At 49.4% G+C, this 24,951-nt stretch overlaps 1 protein-coding gene across 3 annotated transcripts in view; it reads right to left on the bottom strand.

Moving 5' to 3' along the window:
- Positions 1-24,951, bottom strand: part of OTUB2 (OTU deubiquitinase, ubiquitin aldehyde binding 2) — a 125,557-nt gene that overhangs the window by 90,283 nt on the left and 10,323 nt on the right. For all 3 annotated transcript variants that reach the window (XM_063947587.1, XM_063947585.1, XM_063947586.1), the window contains exons 2-3: positions 24,366-24,411; positions 22,610-22,786 (exon numbers count right to left, since the gene is read on the bottom strand). In XM_063947587.1, the coding sequence (XP_063803657.1) occupies positions 22,610-22,786; positions 24,366-24,411 (223 nt within the window). The remainder of the gene's footprint in view (positions 1-22,609; positions 22,787-24,365; positions 24,412-24,951) is intronic.

Genomic DNA, 24,951 nt, shown 5'->3' with positions numbered 1-24,951 from the left:
AGAAGATTCAGGATGAGCTATGATCCTGGAGTAGTTGAGTTGAGAGAGCAATGCTCTGCAACAGCTTCTCCCTGGAAAAAGCATTTATCAGCAGGTCGTCTAGATAAGGAATTATGTTCACACCCTGCTTGCGGAGGAGTAGCATCATCTCTGCCATTACCTTGGTGAACACTCTTGGTGCCGTGGAGAGGCAAAACGGCAGCGCCTGGAACTGATAGTGAGAGTCCAGCAGCGCAAATCTGAGATAAGCCTGGTGATGCGGCCTGATCAGGATGTGAAGGTACGCATCCTTGATATCCAGGGATACCAGGAATTCCCCCTCCTCCAGACCTGAGATCACCACCCTCAGAGACTCCATCTTAAATTTGAATTCCCTCAAGTAGGGGTTCAATGACTTTAAGGTTAATATTGGTCTTACCGAACCGTCCGGTATCGGTACCACAAACAGGTTTGAATAATAACCCTTGTGTTGTAGGTGAGGTGGAACTGGAACAATGACATTTGACCTTAACAATTTTTTAATGGCTTCCTGTAGGATAGCACTTTCTGTCAGCGAAGATGGCAAGCCTGATTTGAAGAATCTTTGAGGTGGGAGTTCTTGAAACTCCAGCCTCTACCCTGGGTAACAATATCTTGTACCAGGAATCCAGGCATGAGGACGCCCAGACATGACTGAAATTTCTTAGTCTTGCTCCCACCTGCCCGATCTCTAGGCTAGGAGGTCCACCGTCATGCAAGGATTTAAAGGAAGCAGAACCAGGTTTCTGGTCCTGGGAACCTGTGGGTGTAGGTTTTCGGGATTTCCCCAGACCACCTCTAAAGAAAGTGGAGGGGGATTTGGACTTTTTAACTTTAGCGGCCCAAAAGGACTGCATAGCAGACGTAGGATATGATTTCCTAGTCGGTGGTGTAGCAGAGGGAAGAACGGTTGACTTACCCGCAGTTGCCATGGAGATCCGCGCATCTAACGCTTCCCCAAACAGAGCTTGACCTGTAAATGGTAGGTTCTCCACACTTTTCTTGGATTCCGCATCTGCAGACCATTGGCGCAGTCAGAGTCCTCTGCGTGCCGAGACAGCCATGGACGAAGCTCTCGCATTTAGATGTCCAAGGTCTTTCATGGCTTCCACCATGAAACCTGCAGAATCCTGTATGTGACGTAAAAACAATTCAATGTCACTTCTATCCATAGAATCTAACTCCTCTAGTAAAGTGCCTGACCACTTTACTATGGCTTTAGAAATCCATGCACAAGCAATAGTGGGTCTTAAAGCTACGCCATTTGCTGTGTATAAAGATTTGAGTGTAGTCTCAATCTTGCGGTCTGCTGGCTCTTTTAAAGTGGTGGACCCAGGGACAGGCAAAACCACTTTCTTAGACAATCTAGAAACAGAAGCGTCTACTACCAGCGGGTTTTCCCACTTTTTCCTATCCTCCTCAGGGAAAGGAAAAGCCATGAAAACCCTTTTAGGGATCTGAAATTTTTTCTCTGGGTTTTCCCAGGATTTTTCAAACAATGCGTTTAATTCCTTAGACGCCGGGAATGTAAGGAAGGATTTCTTAGTGTCAGTAAAGTAAGCCTCCTCTACCTGCTCAGGTACCTTATCAGTAATGTGTAAAATGTCCCTAATAGCCTCAATCATGAGCTGCACCCCCTTAGCAAGGGATGCCTCACTCCCCAGGATATCCCCCTCACAGTCTCCTGTATCAGAGTCGGTATCCGTGTCGACTTGCATTATTTGGGCAAGAGCACGCTTCTTAGGATATATATCAGGGGTTTTGGATGAGGTAGCGGGAGCAGAATACGACAAAACCTCTACAGATCTTTTGAAAATCTGAGTTTCAGTCTCATTATGAGCTATCCTAGATGAAATCTGGGATATCTTCCCTTAAGAGAAGCCGCCCATTGGGTTCGGATTCAGAGGGCTGAGACAGTATATTGCATTCCTGAGTACATGGAATAGACTCCTCTGGAGAAGACAGCACAGGCAGCACAGGGCACAGAGTCCCTAGACATGGTAATGTGATAGTTCATACATATATCTATATATCTCTATATGTCAGACACAATTTCCCCCAGAATACCTTCAGAGAGACACTGGGGGTCATTCAGAGTTGATCGCTAGCTGCCGTTGTTCGCAGCCCCGCGATCAGGCTAAAAATTGGCATTTCTGCTCATGCATATGCACCGCAATGCACACGCACGACGTACGGGTACAAAGTCCTTTGTGGTTTTGCACAGGTTCTAGCAAAGATTTCAGTCACACAGCAGAGCGCAGGAAGATTGACATGAAGTGGACGTTTCTGGGTGGCAACCCACCATTTTTAGGGAGTGCTTAGAAAAACGCAGACGTGTCGGGGAAAACGCAGGCACCGCTGGGCGAGTGTGTGACGTCAAAAGCCGTCCCTCCGTCGTTAGAATCAACGCACACGAAGAGTAACTACAGGGCTGGTCTTGTTTTGCACAAAATGATTTTGCAGCCGCTCTGCTGCACAAGCGTTGGCACTTCTGCAAAGCAAAAATACACTCCCCTGTGGGCAGCGCCAAATGCGTTTGCACGGCTGCTAAAAGTAGCTAGCGAGCGATCAACTCGGAATGACCCCCACAGAGTATAAGGAGCCAGTACATAGCGCCCCAGTAGGCAGTTATAATAGGATTTTAGTACCTACCGGTAAATCCTTTTCTCCTAGGATGCTGGGGACTCCAAAAGGACCGTGGGGTATAGACGGATCCGCAGGAGCCTGGGCACACTATAAAGACTTAAACTGGGTGTGAACTGGCTCCTCCCTCTATGCCCCTCCTCCAGACCTCAGTTAGAAAACTGTGCCCAGGAGAGAAGGACATTTCGAGGAAAGAATTTATAATCTAAACACAGTGAGTGTTATACCAGCTCACACCACAAACATACCGCAAGACATAGCCTTCAATAGAATACCAGCCCACGGTATGAAAACCATACAGCCATATGCTGAGAGAATATGTAACACAACCTGTGTGTCAACCCGACCAATAATAAGGAACCACATGCCATGTCATGTCATAAACATCGTCAGCGATAGCCTGACAGAGAAGAAATGCCACAAAGTGCAACCAAAATCAACAACTGCAGACACAGTACGCACTGGGACGGGCGCCCAGCATCCTCTACGGACTAGGAGAAAAGGATTTACCGGTAGGTACTAAAATCCTATTTTCTCTTACGTCCTAGAGCAGGCATTCCCAACCACGGTCCTCAGGGCACACCAACAGTGCAGGTTTTAGTGATATCCAGGCTTTAGCACAGATGGCTAAATCAAAGTAACTGAGCTACTAATTAAGTCACCTGTGCTGAAGCCTGGATATCACTAAAACCTGCACTGTTGGTGTGCCTTGAGGACCGTGGTTGGGAAAGCCTGTCCTAGAGGACGCTGGGGACTCCAAAAGGACCATGGGGTCTATACCAGAGCTCCAGAACGGGCGGGAGAGTGCGGACGACTCTGCAGCACCGATTGCGAAAACATGAGGTCCCCATCATCCAGGATATCAAACTTGTAGAGCTTAGCAAAGGTGTTTAAAACCCGACCAATTAACCGCTCAGCAAAGTTAACCCGCCGAGACACCTCGGGCATCCGCCCAAGAAGAGTCCATCGTCCAAGCAGAATGGGTCTCCCCCAACCCCGGTAACGGTAATCCAGCTGTAGAACTAGCCCACCGAATCATATCACTGATCCAGCGTGTAACAGACTGCAGAGACGCAGGCGCCCCAAGCACGCTGGGAGCATTCCGGACAAACAGCGCCTCTGTTTCCCCAAACTGAGCCCAATTGGTGACATAAATCTTCAAAGGCCCGACTACATTGAGAGACATTGAATCAGCCAATGCTGAAGTTACCACAGGCATCAAACTAGGCAGGATTTTTATAAATCCCGAAAACCCTTATCGGCAGAATTACTATCCGAGTTCTCAATTCTATCCACTTGGAAGATCAAACAGGGCTCTTGTGAGACAAAGCCGCTACTTCCGACAACCGCCTTGCGGTTGCCCAAAAAACAAAAGCATGACTGTCACGAACCTCGGGCAGCGGCGACCGCGCTTGTCCCTGCGGGTGGCCTGGTCTGCCCGGCGCCTCTCTTCCCCTGTCAGTCTCCGGCTTCAGCGGCGGGTCGGCGCTGCTCTCCGGCGGCTTCCCGGAAGCAAGGGCGCCGCCATCACAAGCAAGGGCAAGGAGGCGGAGCAGGTCTGACGTCACCTGCCTGCTCCGCCAATCAGGCTAGGGCGGGGAATTTAAAATCAGATACCAGGCAGAGATCCGATGCCTGAGTATCTTCGTTTCTCCTGTGGAAGCTATGATCCAGAGCTCCCTCGTCCCTGCAAGCATCCTGTGCTTCCAAGCATCCTGTCCCTGCAAGCATCCTGTGCTTCCAAGCATCCTGTCCCTGCAAGCATCCTGTGCTTCCAAGCATCCTGTCCCTGCAAGCATCCTGTGCTTCCAAGCATCCTGTCCCTGCAAGCATCCTGTGCTTCCAAGCATCCTGTGCCTACAAGCAACCTGTGCTTCCAAGCATCCTGTGCCTACAAGCACCTCCGTGCCTCCAGTTACCTCCGTGTCTCCAAGCACCTCGTGCCTCCAAGCACCTCGTGCCTCCAAGCACCTCCGCGCCTCAAGCACCTCCGTGCCTCCAGTTACCTCCGTACCTCCAGTTACCTCCGTGCCTCCAGTTACCTCCGTGCCTCCAAGCACCTCCGTGCCTCCAAGCACCTCGTGCCTCCAAGCACCCCGTGCCTCCAAACACCTCCGCGCCTCAAAGCACCTCCGTGCCTCCAGTTACCTCCGTGTCTCCAAGCACCTCGTGCCTCCAAGCACCTCGTCCCTCCAAACACCTCGGTGTCTCCAAACACCTCCGTGCCTCCAAGCACCTCCGTGCCTCCAAACACCTCCGTGCCTCCAAGGGTTTCCCAGCACTCCCTGTACTCCCAGTACCTCAGTGCCTTCAATACCACAGTGTCTCCAATATCTCAGTACCCCAGCCTTCATTATTTCTACAAGTCTTGTCTTACAGGAGACCTACAAGAATTCCTCTGGGCCTCCCGCCTGCCGTCTTAGTTCTGCATGAGGAAGACCTACATCCGGCCATCTCTACTACGACCCAGTGGCGGTTCCTCTTCCCGGTCATCGGAAGAAGCCCCGAGTCCACAACACTCCCAAACCAGGTCAGTGATAGTATACTCAGGCCTCATGGACTCGGGGGATCGGAACACGGACTCTAGTGCCATCCAGAACCTGGCTTCTCGAGTGCAAAGTCAGGAAGCAGCACAAGGTCAGGTGATGCAGTACCTCCAGCAGTTGTCCGGGCGTCTGGATCAGATTCAGGCGTCTCTGGCCTCAGTAATTCCGGCTCCTGTTCCAGCAGTCGCACCAGTTGCCGTTGCCAGCAATGTTCAACCATCGGCCGGTGTCACTCCACGCCTTCAGTTGCCTACTCCGTCCCGCTATAATGGGAATCCCAAAAATTGTCGTGGTTTCTTGAACCAGTGCGAGGTACATTTCGAGCTACTTACACACAACTTTCCTACAGACCGGTCCAAGGTAGCATATATTATTTCTCTGTTGGAAGGTTCTGCTTTGGATTGGGTGTCTCCATTATGGGAACGATCTGATCCCATGGTTTCCAACTACACCAACTTCATCTCGTCCTTTCGAAGGATTTTCGACGAGCCCGGCAGAATGACCACTGCTTCTTCCGATTTGCTCCGTGTTCGGCAGGGCGCCCGTTCCGTGGGCCAGTACGTGGTTCATTTCCAGACCATTGCTTCCGAACTACGCTGGAATAATGATGCCCTGAGAGCTGCCTTCTGGAACGGTCTTTCCGACCGGCTGAAAGACGAGCTGGTTACTAGAGATCTGCCGGATCCATTAGAAGATTTGATTTCCCTTTGCGTCAAGGTGGATCTTCGGATGCAGGAGCGTGGAAGAGAACGTAACCGTTCGGATCGTTCCAGGTTCCGGAATCCTACTCCTAGGCCGGTGGCCTCACCTAGCTCAGATGAGCCCATGCAAATTAACCGCTCCCGACTGTCTCCGGAAGAACGACAGCGTCGTCGTGAGGGTAAACTCTGCCTTTACTGTGGAGCCGCAGATCATTTTCTTAAATCTTGTAAAGTCCGTCCGGGAAACGGGCAGACCTAGCTTGTTCCGGAGGAGTCAAGCTGGGAGTTACGACAAAAGCTTCTCCAACTTCGGACTGCTTGCTTCCAGTAACTCTAGTCTCCAATTCAGTCTCCAGGTCTTGTGAAGCCCTATTGGATTCCGGAGCTGCAGGGAACTTCGTTTCTTCCTTCTGTGCCCAAAGTTTGGGTTTAAAGTTACGGCCTATCGAGCGGCCAATTTCACTGACGGCTATCAACGGGACTAGAATTTCCAAAGGTCTCATAATGTGGCGCACGGGGCCAGTTAAGCTGCGGGTCGGGGCTCTACATCAGGAAGATTTGGAACTCTTGGTAATCCCAGAAATGCCCCATGATCTGGTTCTTGGAATGCCTTGGCTGAAAAGTCATAACCCCCACATCGATTGGAAGTCGTCACAAATTCTGTCCTGGAGTTCCTTTTGTCACACTAATTGTCTTACTCCTGTTTGTCCGCTCCGTGTTACCTCCAAAACGGATGAAGAGCACATTCCGGAGGCATATCAAGGGTACAAGGACGTATTTTCGGAACAAGCTGCTGACCTGTTACCACCTCACAGGCCTTGGGACTGCCCTATTGACCTTGTCCCAGGGAAGACGCCACCTCGTGGTCGCACATATCCTCTGTCTCTTCCCGAGACTCAAGCCATGTCGGAGTATATTAAGTCCAATATGCTCAAGGGATTCATTCGCCCCTCTTCCTCCCCTGCTGGTGCAGGCTTCTTTTTCGTGAAGAAAAAGGACGGGGGGTTGAGACCATGCATCGACTACCGCGGCCTAAACGACATTACTATTAAGAATAAATACCCCTTGCCACTAATCACAGAGTTATTTGATAGGGTTCGTGGTGCCCGCATTTTTTCAAAACTCGACTTGAGAGGAGCTTATAATCTTATACGCATCCGAGAGGGGGATGAATGGAAGACTGCCTTTAATACCCGAGATGGGCATTACGAATACTTGGTGATGCCGTTTGGTCTTAGTAATGCTCCCGCGGTTTTCCAGGGATTCGTCAACGAAATCTTTCGTGATATGCTGTATCAGAGCGTTGTGGTATATCTGGACGACATACTGATTTTTTCCAAGAATCTTGTCGAACACAGGACTCAAGTCAAAGAGGTGCTACACCGTTTACAAGAGAATCATCTCTACGCCAAGCTTTCCAAATGTACCTTTGAAGTAACATCTATTCCGTTCCTCGGTTATGTCATCTCGGGGACGGAGCTTCGCATGGATCCGGAAAAGTTGTCGGCCATTCGTGATTGGACTCAGCCTCTTTCCCTGAAAGCAATACAAAGGTTCCTGGGCTTTGCGAACTACTACAGGAAATTCATTAAAGGTTTCTCCACCATTGTTGCACCCATTACTGCCCTGACGAGAAAGGGTTCTAATCCTAGTTTGTGGCCTCCGGAAGCCATTGTAGCTTTTTCTCGCTTAAAGTTAGCTTTCACGACGGCTCCAGTTCTCCAACAACCAAATTTCGAGGAACCCTTCTTCTTAGAAGTTGATGCATCTTCAGTCGGGGTGGGGGCTGTCCTCTCCCAGCATTCCTCTGATAAGAAATTACATCCGTGTGGCTTCCACTCTCGTAAATTCTCTCCAGCCGAACGAAATTACTCTATTGGAGACCAGGAACTCTTGGCAATCAAATCTGCCTTGGAAGAATGGAGATATCTTCTAGAAGGGGCTAAACATGTGTTTACCATCTACACGGATCACAAGAATTTACTGTACATCAAATCCGCACAATGTTTGAATCCTCGCCAGGCGAGATGGGCACTTTTCTTTTCCCGATTCTCGTTCATTATCAAGTACCGTGCCGGGACTCTCAATATTAAAGCAGATGCGCTTTCCCGTTCACAGGTTCCCACAGACGAGGATGAACCTCCGGAGCGGGGTTTAATTCTGAATCCAGTTTCTGTCTCTGCTGCTTTAACTACTCCAGCTCCTCCTCCTGGAAGAATGTCCGTACCAGCTAGATTCCGCCCAGGAATACTACGGTGGGTCCATAACTCCAAGTTTTCCGGTCATCCCGGCGCTCAGAAGATGTACAAGTTTCTGCAAAGGTCTTACTGGTGGAACACCATGAGGAAGGATGTACAAGATTGCGTTAATTCATGTCCCCAATGTACACAACATAAATCTCCTCGTCTGCCTCCTGCAGGGTTACTTCGTCCTCTGCCTATCCCTGTGAGACCCTGGACTCACATTTCCATGGACTTCATCACTGACTTGCCCTGTTCCAAGGGTTGCAACACCGTTTGGGTTATCGTTGACCGTTTTTCGAAGATGGCACACTTTGTGCCCTTGACTGGTCTTCCGACAGCACCGAAACTGGCTCTATTGTTTATCCGAGAACATTTTCGTTTGCATGGGTTGCCACAAGAGATTGTTTCTGACCGTGGAGTACAGTTCACCGCCAGGTTTTGGAAAGCCCTTTGTTCAACTCTACACATTAAACTTAAGTTTTCGTCGGCTTATCATCCCCAAACAAATGGACAAACGGAACGAGTCAATCAAGATCTAGAGACTTTTCTTCGGTTGTATCTCTCTCCTTCACAGGACAACTGGGTGGAGTTGTTGCCTTGGGCGGAGTTTGCCCATAACCATTTGTTTCATTCTTCCACTGGGGAATCACCATTTTTCGTCAACTACGGGTTCCATCCCCGTGTTCCGGAATTTCCAAGCCTTCCGATAATAGAGGTTCCTGCTGTAGCGTCCACTCTACGACACTTTGGACAAATTTGGAGAAAGGTTCATGCTAATCTTAAGCAGGTTTCTGTTCGGTACAAGTTCTTTGCAGATAAGAAACGGCAAGCCGCACCTCAATATAAAGTTGGGGACAGGGTATGGCTGTCCACACGGAATCTCCGGTTGAAGGTGCCCACCATGAAATTCGCTCCAAGGTTCATCGGTCCTTACCCTGTGCTACAAGTCTTAAATCCTGTGGTCTGTAAACTGGGTTTGCCTGCCCATCTTCGCATACCTAACGCCTTCCATGTTTCTCTACTCCGTCCCCTCATACTGAATCGATTCCACTCAGCACTCCCAAGGCCAACGTCCGTAGTGGCAGAAGCTGGAGCGGAGTTTGAAATCAAAGCTATTCTGGACTCTCGTTATCTTCATAAAAAATTACAGTACTTGGTGGACTGGAAGGGTTATGGACCTGAGGAGAGAAGTTGGATTGGGGCTACTGAAGTAACGGCTCCTCGTCTGATTCGGATCTTCCACTCCAGACATCCGACTAAGCCCGGGAAGTGTCCAGGGGCCACTCCTGGAGGAGGGGGTACTGTCACGAACCTCGGGCAGCGGCGACCGCGCTTGTCCCTGCGGGTGGCCTGGTCTGCCCGGCGCCTCTCTTCCCCTGTCAGTCTCCGGCTTCAGCGGCGGGTCGGCGCTGCTCTCCGGCGGCTTCCCGGAAGCAAGGGCGCCGCCATCACAAGCAAGGGCAAGGAGGCGGAGCAGGTCTGACGTCACCTGCCTGCTCCGCCAATCAGGCTAGGGCGGGGAATTTAAAATCAGATACCAGGCAGAGATCCGATGCCTGAGTATCTTCGTTTCTCCTGTGGAAGCTATGATCCAGAGCTCCCTCGTCCCTGCAAGCATCCTGTGCTTCCAAGCATCCTGTCCCTGCAAGCATCCTGTGCTTCCAAGCATCCTGTCCCTGCAAGCATCCTGTGCTTCCAAGCATCCTGTCCCTGCAAGCATCCTGTGCTTCCAAGCATCCTGTCCCTGCAAGCATCCTGTGCTTCCAAGCATCCTGTGCCTACAAGCAACCTGTGCTTCCAAGCATCCTGTGCCTACAAGCACCTCCGTGCCTCCAGTTACCTCCGTGTCTCCAAGCACCTCGTGCCTCCAAGCACCTCGTGCCTCCAAGCACCTCCGCGCCTCAAGCACCTCCGTGCCTCCAGTTACCTCCGTACCTCCAGTTACCTCCGTGCCTCCAGTTACCTCCGTGCCTCCAAGCACCTCCGTGCCTCCAAGCACCTCGTGCCTCCAAGCACCCCGTGCCTCCAAACACCTCCGCGCCTCAAAGCACCTCCGTGCCTCCAGTTACCTCCGTGTCTCCAAGCACCTCGTGCCTCCAAGCACCTCGTCCCTCCAAACACCTCGGTGTCTCCAAACACCTCCGTGCCTCCAAGCACCTCCGTGCCTCCAAACACCTCCGTGCCTCCAAGGGTTTCCCAGCACTCCCTGTACTCCCAGTACCTCAGTGCCTTCAATACCACAGTGTCTCCAATATCTCAGTACCCCAGCCTTCATTATTTCTACAAGTCTTGTCTTACAGGAGACCTACAAGAATTCCTCTGGGCCTCCCGCCTGCCGTCTTAGTTCTGCATGAGGAAGACCTACATCCGGCCATCTCTACTACGACCCAGTGGCGGTTCCTCTTCCCGGTCATCGGAAGAAGCCCCGAGTCCACAACACTCCCAAACCAGGTCAGTGATAATGACCACTCTCCAAGAGAGAAACTTTAACACAACCTTTTATAAAGGTTCCAATCAGTGTGACACAAGAAACGCAACACCATGTCAAGAATCCACTGTGTCAATGGTGCACAAATGAAGGTTGGATGTGCAGTACTCCTTTCACGAAAGCCTAAACTTCCAGAGAGGTGGCCAATGATCTTATAAAGAAAATCTATAAGGCCAAACTGCCCTGAAAAGGAGCCTAACCCTAGGCCTGTATCCATCCCTGCTTGCAAAGAGTGGAGCAGAACGACCCAGCTGAAAAACTTCCATAGGAGTCTTCTAGGATGCATACCAAGATACATATATATAAGCCAACTACAGTGTTAAAGCTTTGCCTTTACTTCTTTTCTAGCCCGAAGAAGTGCGGAAATTACCTCACTGGGAATACCCTGTCGGTGAGGACATGGCAATAAACCGTCACACCATCAAACGTAGCCGCGTTAAGTCTTGATACACGTCCGGAATTTGCTGTAACAGTCCCTCCGGTGGAGGAGGTCACAGAACTACTATGAGCAAACCCTGAAAAACTGGAAACCAAGTCCTCCTTGGCTAGACCGAAGCAAAGAGGATCGCCTGAACTTTTGTTCTCCTTACGTTTATCACCTTCCAAAAGAGTGAAAACGGAGAGGACCCAAAGACCGACTGAAAACACCCAAGGTGTCACGAGGGCATCCCCTGCCATAGCTTGCGTGTCCCTAGACCTGGAACAATATCTCTGAGGCCTCTCGTCGATGTAAGGCGCCAACATGTCCAATTGAGGCACTCCTCCAAGACTTGTCACATCCGTGAAAACTTCTCGATGACGGGTGTATTTCTCCCGGACGGAGATTGCGCCCACAGAGGAAATTATTTCTCCGTTGTTTAACTCCGGAACGAAGCCCGCTAATAAAGCGTTTACTGAAATCAAAAAAGTTTATCGCAGACAAACTTCCCAGCTTGACCGTTTCCTCTGGAAATACGTCCCTTGTCAGGACAGCTCCCCAACCTCGGATCTCTGCATGTATGTACACCAGGACCTACTCCTGGATCCCGAACATCCGTCCCTCTAGAAGGTGAGAACCGAGCAGACACCACAGGAGCAAAGTCCCGGTCAGTAGGACTAAATTCCGGTGCATGCGTCGGTGAGACCCGGACCCCATTACCAACTGGTCCCTCGAAAACCACTCTGGCATTCGACCTGTTCAACAAGGCCCCGTAGGCCGCACCCACTGGCTTCATAAACAGAATCTATTGATGGATTGTCACAATCAATCTGATCCGACTCCGGATCCTCAGACCTCTTTCCACAGGAAAAACCACAGAACCTCAACCGGTCAGCATCTACTCTGATACCCACTTGCAAACTCTGCGTCGCTGTGAATGTCTCAGAGAAGAATGACAATGGCCCTTACTATAGAAAGAAAACCATCATACTGCCAACACTCCGGTGAAATGGTAAAGATAATCCTGGATATCAACCCAGGTAGGCTGAACGTTGAGAAAAACGGATTTAACCCCTTTTTCTACCTTTACATGTTGGAGCTCCGTGGCCTGAGAGATTCCATCCTATAGTTCGACTTTGTAAGCAGAAATTATTTTTTCTTTCTTTTTTTTTCACAGGGATGGCAGGATAAAGTCCAGAACCTGACGCAACACTGGTATGGCGTCGCTTACTACCTCCCCGACCAGAGGGGAATTGGTAAGATCTATTACAAAAATATTGACGGGAACATTTGTAACTCAGAATGCCCCCCTTTGGATTCTATAATCAACTCACAGGTCCTAAACAATTCCCGGACTATACGAAAATTAGTCGACGAGACCCCACCGGAGTGGGATCTAGCCAGATAGACTCAGTGACCTGCGGCGGATGTGCTAGAAACAGAAAACAAGATCCGCTTCTGCGAACCAAACCAGGCTGCAGAATTCTTACCTTTTCAGCTTCTACTGTCTGCACAGAAAAGGAAAAAGGAACGGTATCGAACGATGAAACAACTGCATCCCACAAAAGAATGCGTCCCCAACCGTTGCGAAGGAGTCTAACTTACGAAGTTAGACTCACCAGTGGTATTCGCCGAGCTTGACTGAACTGAGGTATCGCAAACCGCTTTATACCGACCCTCTAGTATCTCTCGGAGGCAACCTCAGCATTTTCCCGGTTACACCTCCTGCCGTCACTCGGCAACCAGCTGCAATGTTATAGAATATAAACAACATAGGCAACCTTACCCACTCTCTGTAAGGTAATTCCATCGGATGTCATTCCGAACCTAACACTCCCCCATGTACATGCAGTGTAAAAAGGTATAGAAATAAAATATCACTTAGCTTCCTTTGTATGGTCCTTTACGACCGGGCTCCGCGTCGACCAGGAGTTGACTGCCACAATGTCCTCTCTGCGTCAGGAAGAGAATAAACCTTCGGACTCCTTGAGAGGCTCGAATACCAACTCGTCACGGCCGAACTGGAGCCTAATCAACAGAGCGACCAGCACATGAGAAGAAATACTATTATATCAGCATTCATGGATATACATAATGTAATACACCCTATGACACACATATCCTAACTATGTATGTATGTATGTATGTATGTATGTATGTATGTATGTATGTGTATATATATATATATATATATATATACACACATACACACACACACACAGAAGTGGATTGTCCAGACCTGTTAGGTCCCTAGTGACAGTAATGTGCTGACATGCCCCAGATGTGGATCTACCAGGAACGTTATGGTCGACAGAAACTTAGTAGATGTCGACAGCAGGGAATAATAAGCGGGCAGAGACTGCCCCGGCACTCCTCCAAATAAACTGGCTGTGGTGCCCTTCCTTGTGGACATGCCAGTCCACCAACATGTACCAAACGAATTCAGGTGGCACTCACAGACTTGTAGCTGGGTGGAAACAAACTTCACCCCGTGAAGATTTTTAATGAAGACAACAGGTAACGTTTCGGGGACATGTCCCCTTCCTCAGACAATTCAATAGTGCAAAAAGAAGTGTATAAATAACATATATGTTATTTATACACTTCTTTTTGCACTATTGAATTGTCTGAGGAAGGGGACACGTCCCCGAAACGTTACCTGTTGTCTTCATAAAAAAAATCTTCACGGGGTGAAGTTTGTTTCCACCCAGCTACAAGTCTGTGAGTGCCACCTGAGTTCGTTTGGTGTATATATATATATATATATATATATATATATATATATATATATATATATATATATCCGGCCATAACAGCCTGTTAATCTTTTTACCCAGTAATACCGTTGATGCCGACAGGGCACCCACCAACAACTGTGTCTCCCATGGCGTGTCTACTTTTATAAGCACACAAACACCAACCTGCTAATACTTAATTTCCTGAATCAAGTACCGACATGCGTCGGCGATGCCTACAGTTATCCCCACAGCAGCTTGTGACAAAGCCCTCACACATATCGACATATGTCGACTAACCGATAGTGGGTAACAGACAGGAAAACACTGAAATTCATATAACACAACAAGGATTATGCGTCCATTATAAACATAATGCTATATATCTCCCATATAGCACTACAAATCCCTGTGCCCCCCCTCCTTCGTACTATAAAGCAAGGCTTGGCGGGGAGCTGCAGAAAATGGCGCTGACTCCGTTGTGTGGGCTAAGCTCCGCCCCTTCTCGGCGCGATAAAGCCCGCTCAAACTAATATATATATATATATATATATATATATATATATATATATATATATATATATATATATATATAAATAAAATATATTGATCTGGGGGGGGGGGGGAGGGGGATGTACATATCGCCTATATAAACAATATAGCAATGCTGACCAGGGCGCCCCGCCCCCCTGTGCCCTCGGAAGCCGCTGGTGTGTGGGAGCAATGGTGCGCAGCGGTACACTTGCAGGGTGAAAACATACCCGGCGTCCGAGCCTCTAAGTATGTCCCCCCCGCCAGTGAAGCACTTAATAATATGCCGCCAAGGGCGCTTCCCCCCCAGCGCACTGCGCCCTGCAAGAGGCGACGGTAAATGGGAGCAGGGAGCGCAGCGCTACCGCTGCTACTCCCTCCGTTATGCGGCACACCGGCGGGGTGAACATACCCGGCGGCCGAGCCTCTAAGTATGTCCCCCCGCCAGCGAAGCACTTAGTAATATGCCGCCCAGGGCGCTCCCCCCCCCCAGCGCCCTGCACCCCGCAAGAGGCGATGGTAAATGGGAGCAGGGAGCGCAGCGCTACCGCTGCTGCTCCCTCTGTTTTGCGGCACACAGGCGGGGTGAACATACCCGGTGACCGGGCACCTAACCATGTCCCCCCGCCAGCGATATAAACCTCAGCAACATGCCGCCCAGGGTGCTCCCCCCCAGTGACCTGCACCCTGTGAGTGCCGTTGGTGTGTGGGGAGCATGGAGCGCAGCGTGACCGCTGCATGTTACCTCCGTTACTGAAGTCTTCTGCCGTCACTGAAGTCTTCTGTTCTTCACATACTCACCCGGCTTCTTTCTACTGGCTTCAGTGAGGGGGGTGACGGCGCGGCTCCGGGAACAAGCAGCTAGGCGAACCAAGTGATCGAACCCTCTGGAGCTAATGGTGTCCAGTAGCCTAAGAAGCAGAGCCCTTAAACTAAGAAGAAGTAGGTCCTCCACTCACTCCCACAAAGCAGGGAGCCTGTAGCCAGCAGGTCTACCTGAAAATAAAAAACCTAATATAAAGTATTTTAGAGAAACTCGGTAGAGCTCCCCTAGTGTGTGTCCATTCACTCCTGGGCACAAAGTCTAACTGAGGTCTGGAGGAGGGGCATAGAGGGAGGAACCAGTTCACACCCAGTTTAAGTCTTTATAGTGTGCCCAGGCTCCTGCGGATTCGTCTATACCCCATGTTCCTTTTGGAGTCCCCAGCATCCTCTAGGACGTAAGAGAAATGATAAAAGCCTGGCGCTGACTGAGTAACCTTAATAGGTTAAACAGTAAATAACACTCTCCCTCCCGTTCTATAACCCCCTGGTACCGCACAGGATAGCTGGAGTTATGTGGAGGACCAGCGCTCCCTGTCAGCGTCTCTGTAGCTATGATCTGCAGGGAGAAAATAAGAATTTACTTACCGATAATTCTATTTCTCGTAGTCCGTAGTGGATGCTGGGGACTCCGTAAGGACCATGGGGATTAGCGGCTCCGCAGGAGACTGGGCACAAAAGTAAAAGCTTTAAGACTACGTGGTGTGCACTGGCTCCTCCCCCCACGACCCTCCCCCAAGCCTCAGTCAGGATACTGTGCCCGGACGAGCGTACACAATAAGGAAGGATTTTGAATCCCGGGTAAGACTCATACCAGCCACACCAATCACACCATATAACTTGTGATCTAAACCCAGTTAACAGCATGATAACAGAGGAGCCTCTAGAAAAGATGGCTCACTACAGCAATAACCCGATTTTTTGGTAACAATAACTATGTACCAGTATTGCAGACAATCCGCACTTGGGATGGGCGCCCAGCATCCACTACGGACTACGAGAAATAGAATTATCGGTAAGTAAATTCTTATTTTCTCTGATGTCCTAGTGGATGCTGGGGACTCCGTAAGGACCATGGGGATTATACCAAAGCTCCCAAACGGGCGGGAGAGTGCGGATGACTCTGCAGCACCAAATGAGAGAACTCCAGGTCCTCCTCAGCCAGGGTATCAAATTTGTAGAATTTTACAAACGTATTTGCTCCTGACCAAGTAGCTGCTCGGCAAAGTTGTAAAGCCGAGACCCCTCGGGCAGCCGCCCAAGATGAGCCCACCTTCCTTGTGGAATGGGCTTTTACAGATTTTGGCTGTGGCAGGCCTGCCACAGAATGTGCAAGCTGAATTGTACTACAAATCCAACGAGCAATAGTCTGCTTAGAAGCAGGAGCACCCAGCTTGTTGGGTGCATACAGAATAAACAACGAGTCAGATTTTCTGACTCCAGCCGTCCTGGAAACCTATATTTCCAGGGCCCTGACAACGTCTAGCAACTTGGAGTCCTCCAAGTCCCTAGTAGCCGCAGGCACCACAATAGGTTGATTCAGGTGAAACGCTGAAAACCACCTTAGGGAGAAACTGAGGACGAGTCCTCAATTCCGCCCTGTCCGAATGGAAAATCAGATGAGGGCTTTTACAGGATAAAGCCGCCAATTCTGACACGCACCTGGCCCAGGCCAGGGCCAACAGCATGACCACTTTCCATGTGAGATATTTTAACTCCACATATTTAAGTGGTTCAAACCAATGTGACTTTTGGAACCCAAAAACTACATTGAGATCCCAAGGTGCCACTGGAGGCACAAAAGGAGGCTGTATATACAGTACCCCTTTTCTTTTTGGAAGAAAATTGACAGGGCCGAAATTTGAACCTTAATGGACCCCAATTTCAGGCCCATAGACACTCCTGTTTGCAGGAAATGTAGGAATCGACCTAGTTGAAAATTCCTCCGTCGGGGCCTTACTGGCCTCGCACCACGCAACATATTTTCACCAAATGCGGTGATAATGTTTTGCGGTTATATCCTTCCTGGCTTTGATCAGGATAGGAATGACTTCATCCGGAATGCCTTTCTCCTTCAGGATCCGGCGTTCAACCGCCATGCCGTCAAACGCAGCCGCAGTAAGTCTTGGAACAGACAGGGTCCTTGCTGGAGCAGGTCCCTTCTTAGAGGTAGAGGCCACGGATCCTCCGTGAGCATCTCTTGAAGTTCCGGTTACCAAGTCCTTCTTGGCCAATCCGGAGCCACGAATATAGTGCTTACTCCTCTCCATCTTATGATTCTCAGTACCTTGGGTATGAGAGGCAGAGGAGGGAACACATACACTGACTGGTACACCCACTGTGTTACCAGAGCGTCTACAGCTATTGCCTGAGGGTCACTTGACCTGGCGCAATGCTTGTCGAGTTTTCTAAACATGTGGAAGACTTCTGGGTGAAGTCCCCACTCTCCCGGGTGGAGGTCGTGTCTGCTGAGGAAGTCTGCTTCCCAGTTGTCCACTCCCGGAATGAATACTGCTGACAGTGCTATCACATGATTTTCCGCCCAGCGAAGAATCCTTGCAGCTTCTGCCATTGCCCTCCTGCTTCTTGTGTCACCCTGTCTGTTTACGTGGGTGACTGCCGTGATGTTGTCCGAATGGATCAACTCCGGGTGACCTTGAAGCAGAGGTCTTGCTGAGCTTAGAGCATTGTAAATGGCCCTTAGCTTCAGGATATTTATGTGAAGTGATGTCTCCAGGCTTGACCATAAGCTCTGGAAATCCCTTCCCTGTGTGACTGCTCCCCAGCCTCGCAGGCTGGCATCCGTGGTCACCAGGACCCAGTCCTGAATGTCGAATCTGCGGCCCTCTAGAAGATGAGCACTCTGCAACCACCACAGGAGAGACACCCTTGTGCTTGGTGACAGGGTTATCCGCTGATGCATCTGAAGATGCGACCCGGACCATTTGTCCAGCAGGTCCCACTGGAAAGTTCTTGCGTGGAATCTGCCGAATGGGATTGCTTCGTAGGTAGCCACCATTTTTCCCAGAACCCTTTCATTGATGTACTGAGACTTGGCTCGGTTATAGGAGGTTCCCGACTAGCTCGGATAACTCCCTGACTTTCTCCTCCGGGAGAAACACCTTTTTCTGGACTGTGTCCAGGATCATCCCTAGGAACAGAAGACGAGTCGTCGGAATCAGCTGCGATTTTGGAATATTGAGAATCCAATCGTGCTGCCGCAACACTACCTGAGATAGTGCTACACCAACCTCCAACTGTTCCCTGGATCTTACCCTTATCAGGGAATCGTCCAAGTAAGGGATAACTAAAATTCCCTTCCTTCGAAGGAGTATCATCATTTCGGCCATTACCTTGGTAAAGACCCGGGGTGCCGTGGACCATCCATACGGCAGCGTCTGAAACTGATAGTGACAGTTCTGTACCACAAACCTGAGGTACCCTTGGTGAGAAGGGTAAATTGGGACATGAAGGTAAGCATCCTTGATGTCCCGAGACATCATGTAGTCCCCTTCTTCCAGGTTCGCAATCACTGCTCTGAGTGACTCAATCTTGAATTTGAACCTCCGTATGTAAGTGTTCAAGATTTTAGATTTAGAATCGGTCTCACCAAGCCGTCCGGCTTCGGTACCACAACAGTGTGGAATAATACCCCGTTCCCTGTTGCAGGAGGGGTACCTTGATTATCACCTGCTGGGAATACAGCTTGTGAATGGCTTCCAAAACTGCCTCCCTGTCAGAGGGAGACATCGGTAAAGCCGACTTTAGGAAACGGCGAGGGGGAGACGTCTCGAATTCCAATTTGTACCCCTGAGATATCACCTGAAGGATCCAGGGGTCTACTTGCGAGTGAGCCCACTGCGCGCTGAAATTCATTGAGACGGGCCCCCACCGTGCCTGATTCTGCTTGTAAAGCCCCAGCGTCATACTGAGGGCTTGGCAGAGGCGGGAGAGGGCTTCTGTTCCTGGGAACTGGCTGATTTCTGCAGCCTTTTTCCTCTCCCTCTGTCACAGGGCAGAAATGAGGAACCTTTTGTCCGCTTGCCCACGAAAGGACTGCGCCTGATAATACGGCGTCTTCTTATGTTGAGAGGCGACCTGGGGTACAAACGTGGATTTCCCAGCTGTTGCCGTGGCCACCAGGTCTGAAAGACCGACCCCAAATAACTCCTCCCCTTAATAAGGTAATACTTCCAAATGCCGTTTGGAATCCGCATCACCTGACCACTGTCGTGTCCATAACCCTCTTCTGGCAGAAAAGGACAACGCACTTAGACTTGATGCCAGTCGGCAAATATTCCGCTGTGCATCACGCATATATAGAAATGCATCTTATAAATGCTCTATAGGCAATAATATACTGTCCCTATCTAGGGTATCAATATTTTCAGTCAGGGAATCCGACCACGCCAACCCAGCACTGCACATCCAGGCTGAGGCGATTGCTGGTCGCAGTATAACACCAGTATGTGTGTAAATACATTTTAGGATACCCTCCTGCTTTCTATCAGCAGGATCCATAAGGGCGGCCATCTCAGGAGAGGGTAGAGCCCTTGTTCTTACAAGCGTGTGAGCGCTTTATCCACCCTAGGGGGTGTTTCCCAACGCACCCTAACTTCTGGCGGGAAAGGATATAATGCCAATAACATTTTAGAAATTATCAGTTGTTATCGGGGGAAACCCACGCATCATCACACACCTCATTTAATTTCTCAGATTCAGGAAAACTACAGGTAGTTTTTCCTCACCGAACATAATACCCCTTTTTGGTGGTACTCGTATTATCAGAAATGTGTAAAACATTTTTCATTGCCTCAATCATGTAACGTGTGGCCCTACTGGAAGTCACATTTGTCTCTTCACCGTCGACACTGGAGTCAGTATCCGTGTCGGCGTCTATATCTGCCATCTGAGGTAACGGGCGCTTTAGAGCCCCTGACGGCCTATGAGATGTCTGGACAGGCACAAGCTGAGTAGCCGGCTGTCTCATGTCAACCACTGTCTTTTATACAGAGCTGACACTGTCACGTAATTCCTTCCAACAGTTCATCCACTCAGGTGTCGACCCCCTAGGGGGTGACATCACTATTACAGGCAATCTGCTCCGTCTCCACATCATTTTTCTCCTCATACATGTCGACACAAACGTACCGACACACAGCACACACACAGGGAATGCTCTGATAGAGGACAGGACCCCACTAGCCCTTTGGGGAGACAGAGGGAGAGTTTGCCAGCATACACCAGAGCGCTATATATATACAGGGATAACCTTATATAAGTGTTTTTCCCCTTATAGCTGCTGTATTATTTAATACTGCGCCTAATTAGTGCCCCCCTCTCTTTTTTAACCCTTTCTGTAGTGTAGTGACTGCAGGGGAGAGCCAGGGAGCTTCCCTCCAACGGAGTTGTGAGGGAAAATGGCGCCAGTGTGCTGAGGAGATAGGCTCCGCCCCCTTCTCGGCGGCCTTATCTCCCGTTTTTCTGTGTATTCTGGCAGGGGTTAAATTCATCCATATAGCCCAGGAGCTATATGTGATGCATTTTTTGCCATCCAAGGTGTTTTTATTGCGTCTCAGGGCGCCCCCCCCCAGCGCCCTGCACCCTCAGTGACCGGAGTGTGAAGTGTGCTGAGAGCAATGGCGCACAGCTGCAGTGCTGTGCGCTACCTTGTTGAAGACAGGACGTCTTCTGCCACCGATTTTCCGGACCTCTTCTGTCTTCTGGCTCTGTAAGGGGGCCGGCGGCGCGGCTCTGGGACCTATCCATGGCTGGGCCTGTGATCGGTCCCTCTGGAGCTAATGTCCAGTAGCCTAAGAAGCCCAATCCACTCTGCACGCAGGTGAGTTCGCTTCTTCTCCCCTTAGTCCCTCGATGCCGTGAGCCTGTTGCCAGCAGGACTCACTGAAAATAAAAACCTAAACTTAAACTTTTCACTAAGCAGCTCAGGAGAGCCACCTAGTGTGCACCCTTCTCGTTCGGGCACAAAAATCTAACTGAGGCTTGGGGGAGTGTCGTGGGGGGAGGAGCCAGTGCACACCAGGTAGTCTTAAAGCTTTTACTTTTGTGCCCAGTCTCCTGCGGAGCCGCTAATCCCCATGGTCCTTACGGAGTCCCCAGCATCCACTAGGACGTCAGAGAAAATGGCGCTGCTGAGTGCTGGATCCGCTCTGAGGAGAAGCCCCGCCCCCTGTAATGGCGCGTCTTCCTGCACTTATTATTTTATATTGGCTTGAGGTTTGCTGCAGCCAATAGTGGGATTAGTCCCTGTTAGCCTAGTTTGACACTGGCCCGGGGCGCCCCTCACAGCGCCGCACCTATGGTACTGCTGAGCCTTCTGGAGCGAAGCCTGTCAGCGCTGCGCTCCGACCCTTATGCCGCCATTCTTGCCGGTGACCCACTTACAAGTCAAGTGCCAACTCCCCTATGCCGGGCCTCACCACCACTACTACAGAGCCTTATTAACATTGGTGTTAGTACATCCGACCTGTACTCCTATGCCCTGGCGGATATAGTGGGGTCCCTGCTCGGTGACAGTGTCCACGCCAGTGTCGCAGTCCGTCTCCCTAGACTGCTACAGGAATGCGATTTAGTGGCGGATCCCACCTGGGGGACTTTCTTACCTCCTCCCCATAGCAGCCACGTGAACCAGGAGAGCTTCTGCGACCGTGTGCCTAGAGCCGGAGCGTCTCCGCCGCAAGTACCCGGGAACTGAGCCGCGGGAGTATGCGACGCCGCTTGGGGGGTGACGGAGATGCAGCGCTGAATGTCACCTTGACATGCAACAGCGCTACGTCCCTTGAACTCTTCTTTAAAGCTTTTCTTCGGGGCTGCCCAGCGCAGCCCTCCTGTTAGTGACTGATTCTACAGGCACCAACTCAAAACTGAGCTCACAGTGCCTGGAGGCGGGGTTATAGAGGAGGCCCCATTGCATCCTGGGACAGCCTAAAGCTTTAGCCTGTTGGTGCCTCTCTGGATCAAGATCCACTCTACACCTGATGTTTCCCTGTGGAACCCAATGTACCCAGCTACAGAAATGGGATACAGAGATTGCAAAAGGTGAATATGTTTTTTTGCTCTGTTTTGTTTAACAAATGACTTGAAACTCACTATGTGTCTCTGAAACGAGGTGCGTCGGACTCAGAATAAGCCCCATGAGTTCTCCTACAGAACTCAGTTATAGCATACTCAGCGTTAATGGTCTTGAATGCTGCAGACAACGTTGACAATGATGCTATGCAATGAAATGCAAACGCTTTCAGATAGGATGCAGCCTGCTGTAACCACACGGATAGATGGCGGCAGATGCGTCTAACTCGGAATCCAGCCCAGAGTTTGTAACTACACAGGAATATATCTGTGCATGCGCTCACGCATATTGCGTTATGTAGATGAGGACCGCGGTCTCTTACTGATTCAGGAATAAATGAGCTAAGCCATGAAAACTACTTATGTCCTTCTTACTTCTCTCTGTTTCAGTGCAAACTGCTCCTTCAGCGCATCGAGCACCCGCATCCGTTCAGCAAACTCTTGTCTTTTATCCACCAGTTCCTGGCTGACACGGTCATACTCCACCTCTTTTTTCAAAACGAGCGTCTTTTGCAGAGTGTTTTTACTGGTGTCCAATATTTTACCAGCAGCCTTTAAAAAAAAACACAAAAAAAAAAACAGAAAACCATGAAGCTACACACTGGCAACACATCATGGTGCAAATGCAGCCGATCGCCCATCTGCCACTTGCAATTCTTAATGTCGGGTGAGGTGGCATGGGGATGGCAAGGGTCTATCTGATTTAGGCAAATATAGTAAGCATATGTGTATGCAAATGTGGTGCATGCAAACCCATTCAGACTGTTACAGTTGCAGCGGCCCCAAATTCTGGCTTCACAGCACCTCCCTCAAACCTTCAGCTCATGATAATGTGCCATACACCATGATAAGACATGTGGGATAATTTGACCTACATTGTTATGAAGTCACCAAAGGAGGTTTGGGTCTATATAAAGGCATAAAACCACAAGCCAAGAGTTTAAATGAATTTACAGCAGGATGACATAACTTATATTACACAAGTTTTGCTAGGGAATACTATAGTGATGACATCAGAGTATATCAATTACGGGAAAGAAATAAGAATTTACATTCGTATCAATATTAATTACAGGACGTTGTACATACATAGATATCACTTCAGTATTATATTATACAGCAATATACTATGAATAAATGAGGTCCTATTCTAAAATACCTGGTAATATACAGTACAATGACAGGCTAGTACACTGATGGTGGCAAATGGCCTGCAGGTAGCTAAAGTTCCCTACACATTTGACGATTTGCCGCCAAGGTGCCCGACGGCCGATACGGCCGGCGGCAGGTGGGGGGGAGGGGTGACGGGAGACTTCACTTCCTGACGTCACCTGGCCCCACAGCCCTGCATGCTAATATAGACGATATTGTACAGATTGGTTTGCAGGCATAAACAGCCCGGCACCAACGATGAACGATCCCGAGTGCGCGCATCGTTCATCGTTGGTGCATACACAGTGAAAGATATGAGCGAGTTCATTTATGAATGATATCGCTCATATCTTTCACAGATATTATCCAGTGTGTAGGGGACATATGTGTTCATATATCTGTTTCTGAAAGTGGACAATCTAAAACAGCACTGCTTCCGCAACAATTTCACTTAGTGATCGGAGCATAATCATGCTGCAATCCGGTTGCCCAATTAAGTTATTCCTTGTAGGCAAATTAGTTGCAAATCACTGGCAAAAACCTGGCAGTCAGATGTTCACGATCTGCGAGCCTCTGTGATGATCAGATGGATGAACTAATTGGGCCCCAGAGAATATGTCAGAGCGAAAGACATTGGTGGCCAAATGGAACATTGATCCAGATACAACTGGATCCCACCTGCCAGTGTTATGCACTGCTTCATGCTGCCAGTGTTATGCAGAGACAGCAAGGACATCTCAGCTACTGTACTGGTATAGCAAGCCCCACACCTGACTCCAAGGTCACTTCACGTCTCGTCAAGGTCAAATTTCACCACTGATTTAATTTGAAAGAAAAAATGGGGGATTGCCATGTCTCCTTAGTATAATCTGCAATGATCCCAACTAATGTTTGTACCTTTAAAACACGCCAATTTTATTGCATTACAGAAACAATAAATAATGCTACACACTAAACATTACAATACAGACAAACTTACCTCCTTTATTATAGGAATTTGCGTAATATTTTCATCCTCTTCCTCTCTGGAAAAGAAAGTTACAAAACATTACAGTAAATGCTGGTCGTTTTGCATCATTATTTTGTTTTGTTTTTTCCACACTGTCTGGGCACAGAACCAGCTGCCGCTAAGTCCAAACCGTAAAAAAATATTGTGCTGTTATTTATGGCAGGCTAGCCTGAGCTGCCCCTAACATTTGTGCCATACTGAAAGGTCATATGTCTATTATAGTCAGCTCCTTCATTGTCCGGCCATCCATCAACTCTCTGCATTTAAATTTAAACAGAGGACACTGAACAAAGACTGACATTGACAAATCCCAAAACTTTAATTTAACTTAAAGCACATTTTTCAGCAATTTTGATCAGAGCCACAGAGGCTGCGATTGTACCTCTCCAAAAGCAGCAGCTAAGAATCATTATTATAGCTGTAACTTCCCATCCTGTGGGTGTGTGATCCATACATGGTGTCATTGCCAGAGGTCAGTTTTACAATCAAAAGGATGAGGAAAAATACACGGCTACATTAAACAAGTCTGAGAACAGAGAAACAATAAGAGTCAATG

This window comes from Pseudophryne corroboree, chromosome 12, assembly GCF_028390025.1.
Source record: "Pseudophryne corroboree isolate aPseCor3 chromosome 12, aPseCor3.hap2, whole genome shotgun sequence".
NCBI classification, from domain to species: Eukaryota; Metazoa; Chordata; class Amphibia; order Anura; family Myobatrachidae; genus Pseudophryne; species Pseudophryne corroboree.
The sequence above is the reverse complement of the archived record's forward strand: the minus strand, read 5'-3'. Positions and strand labels throughout refer to the sequence as shown.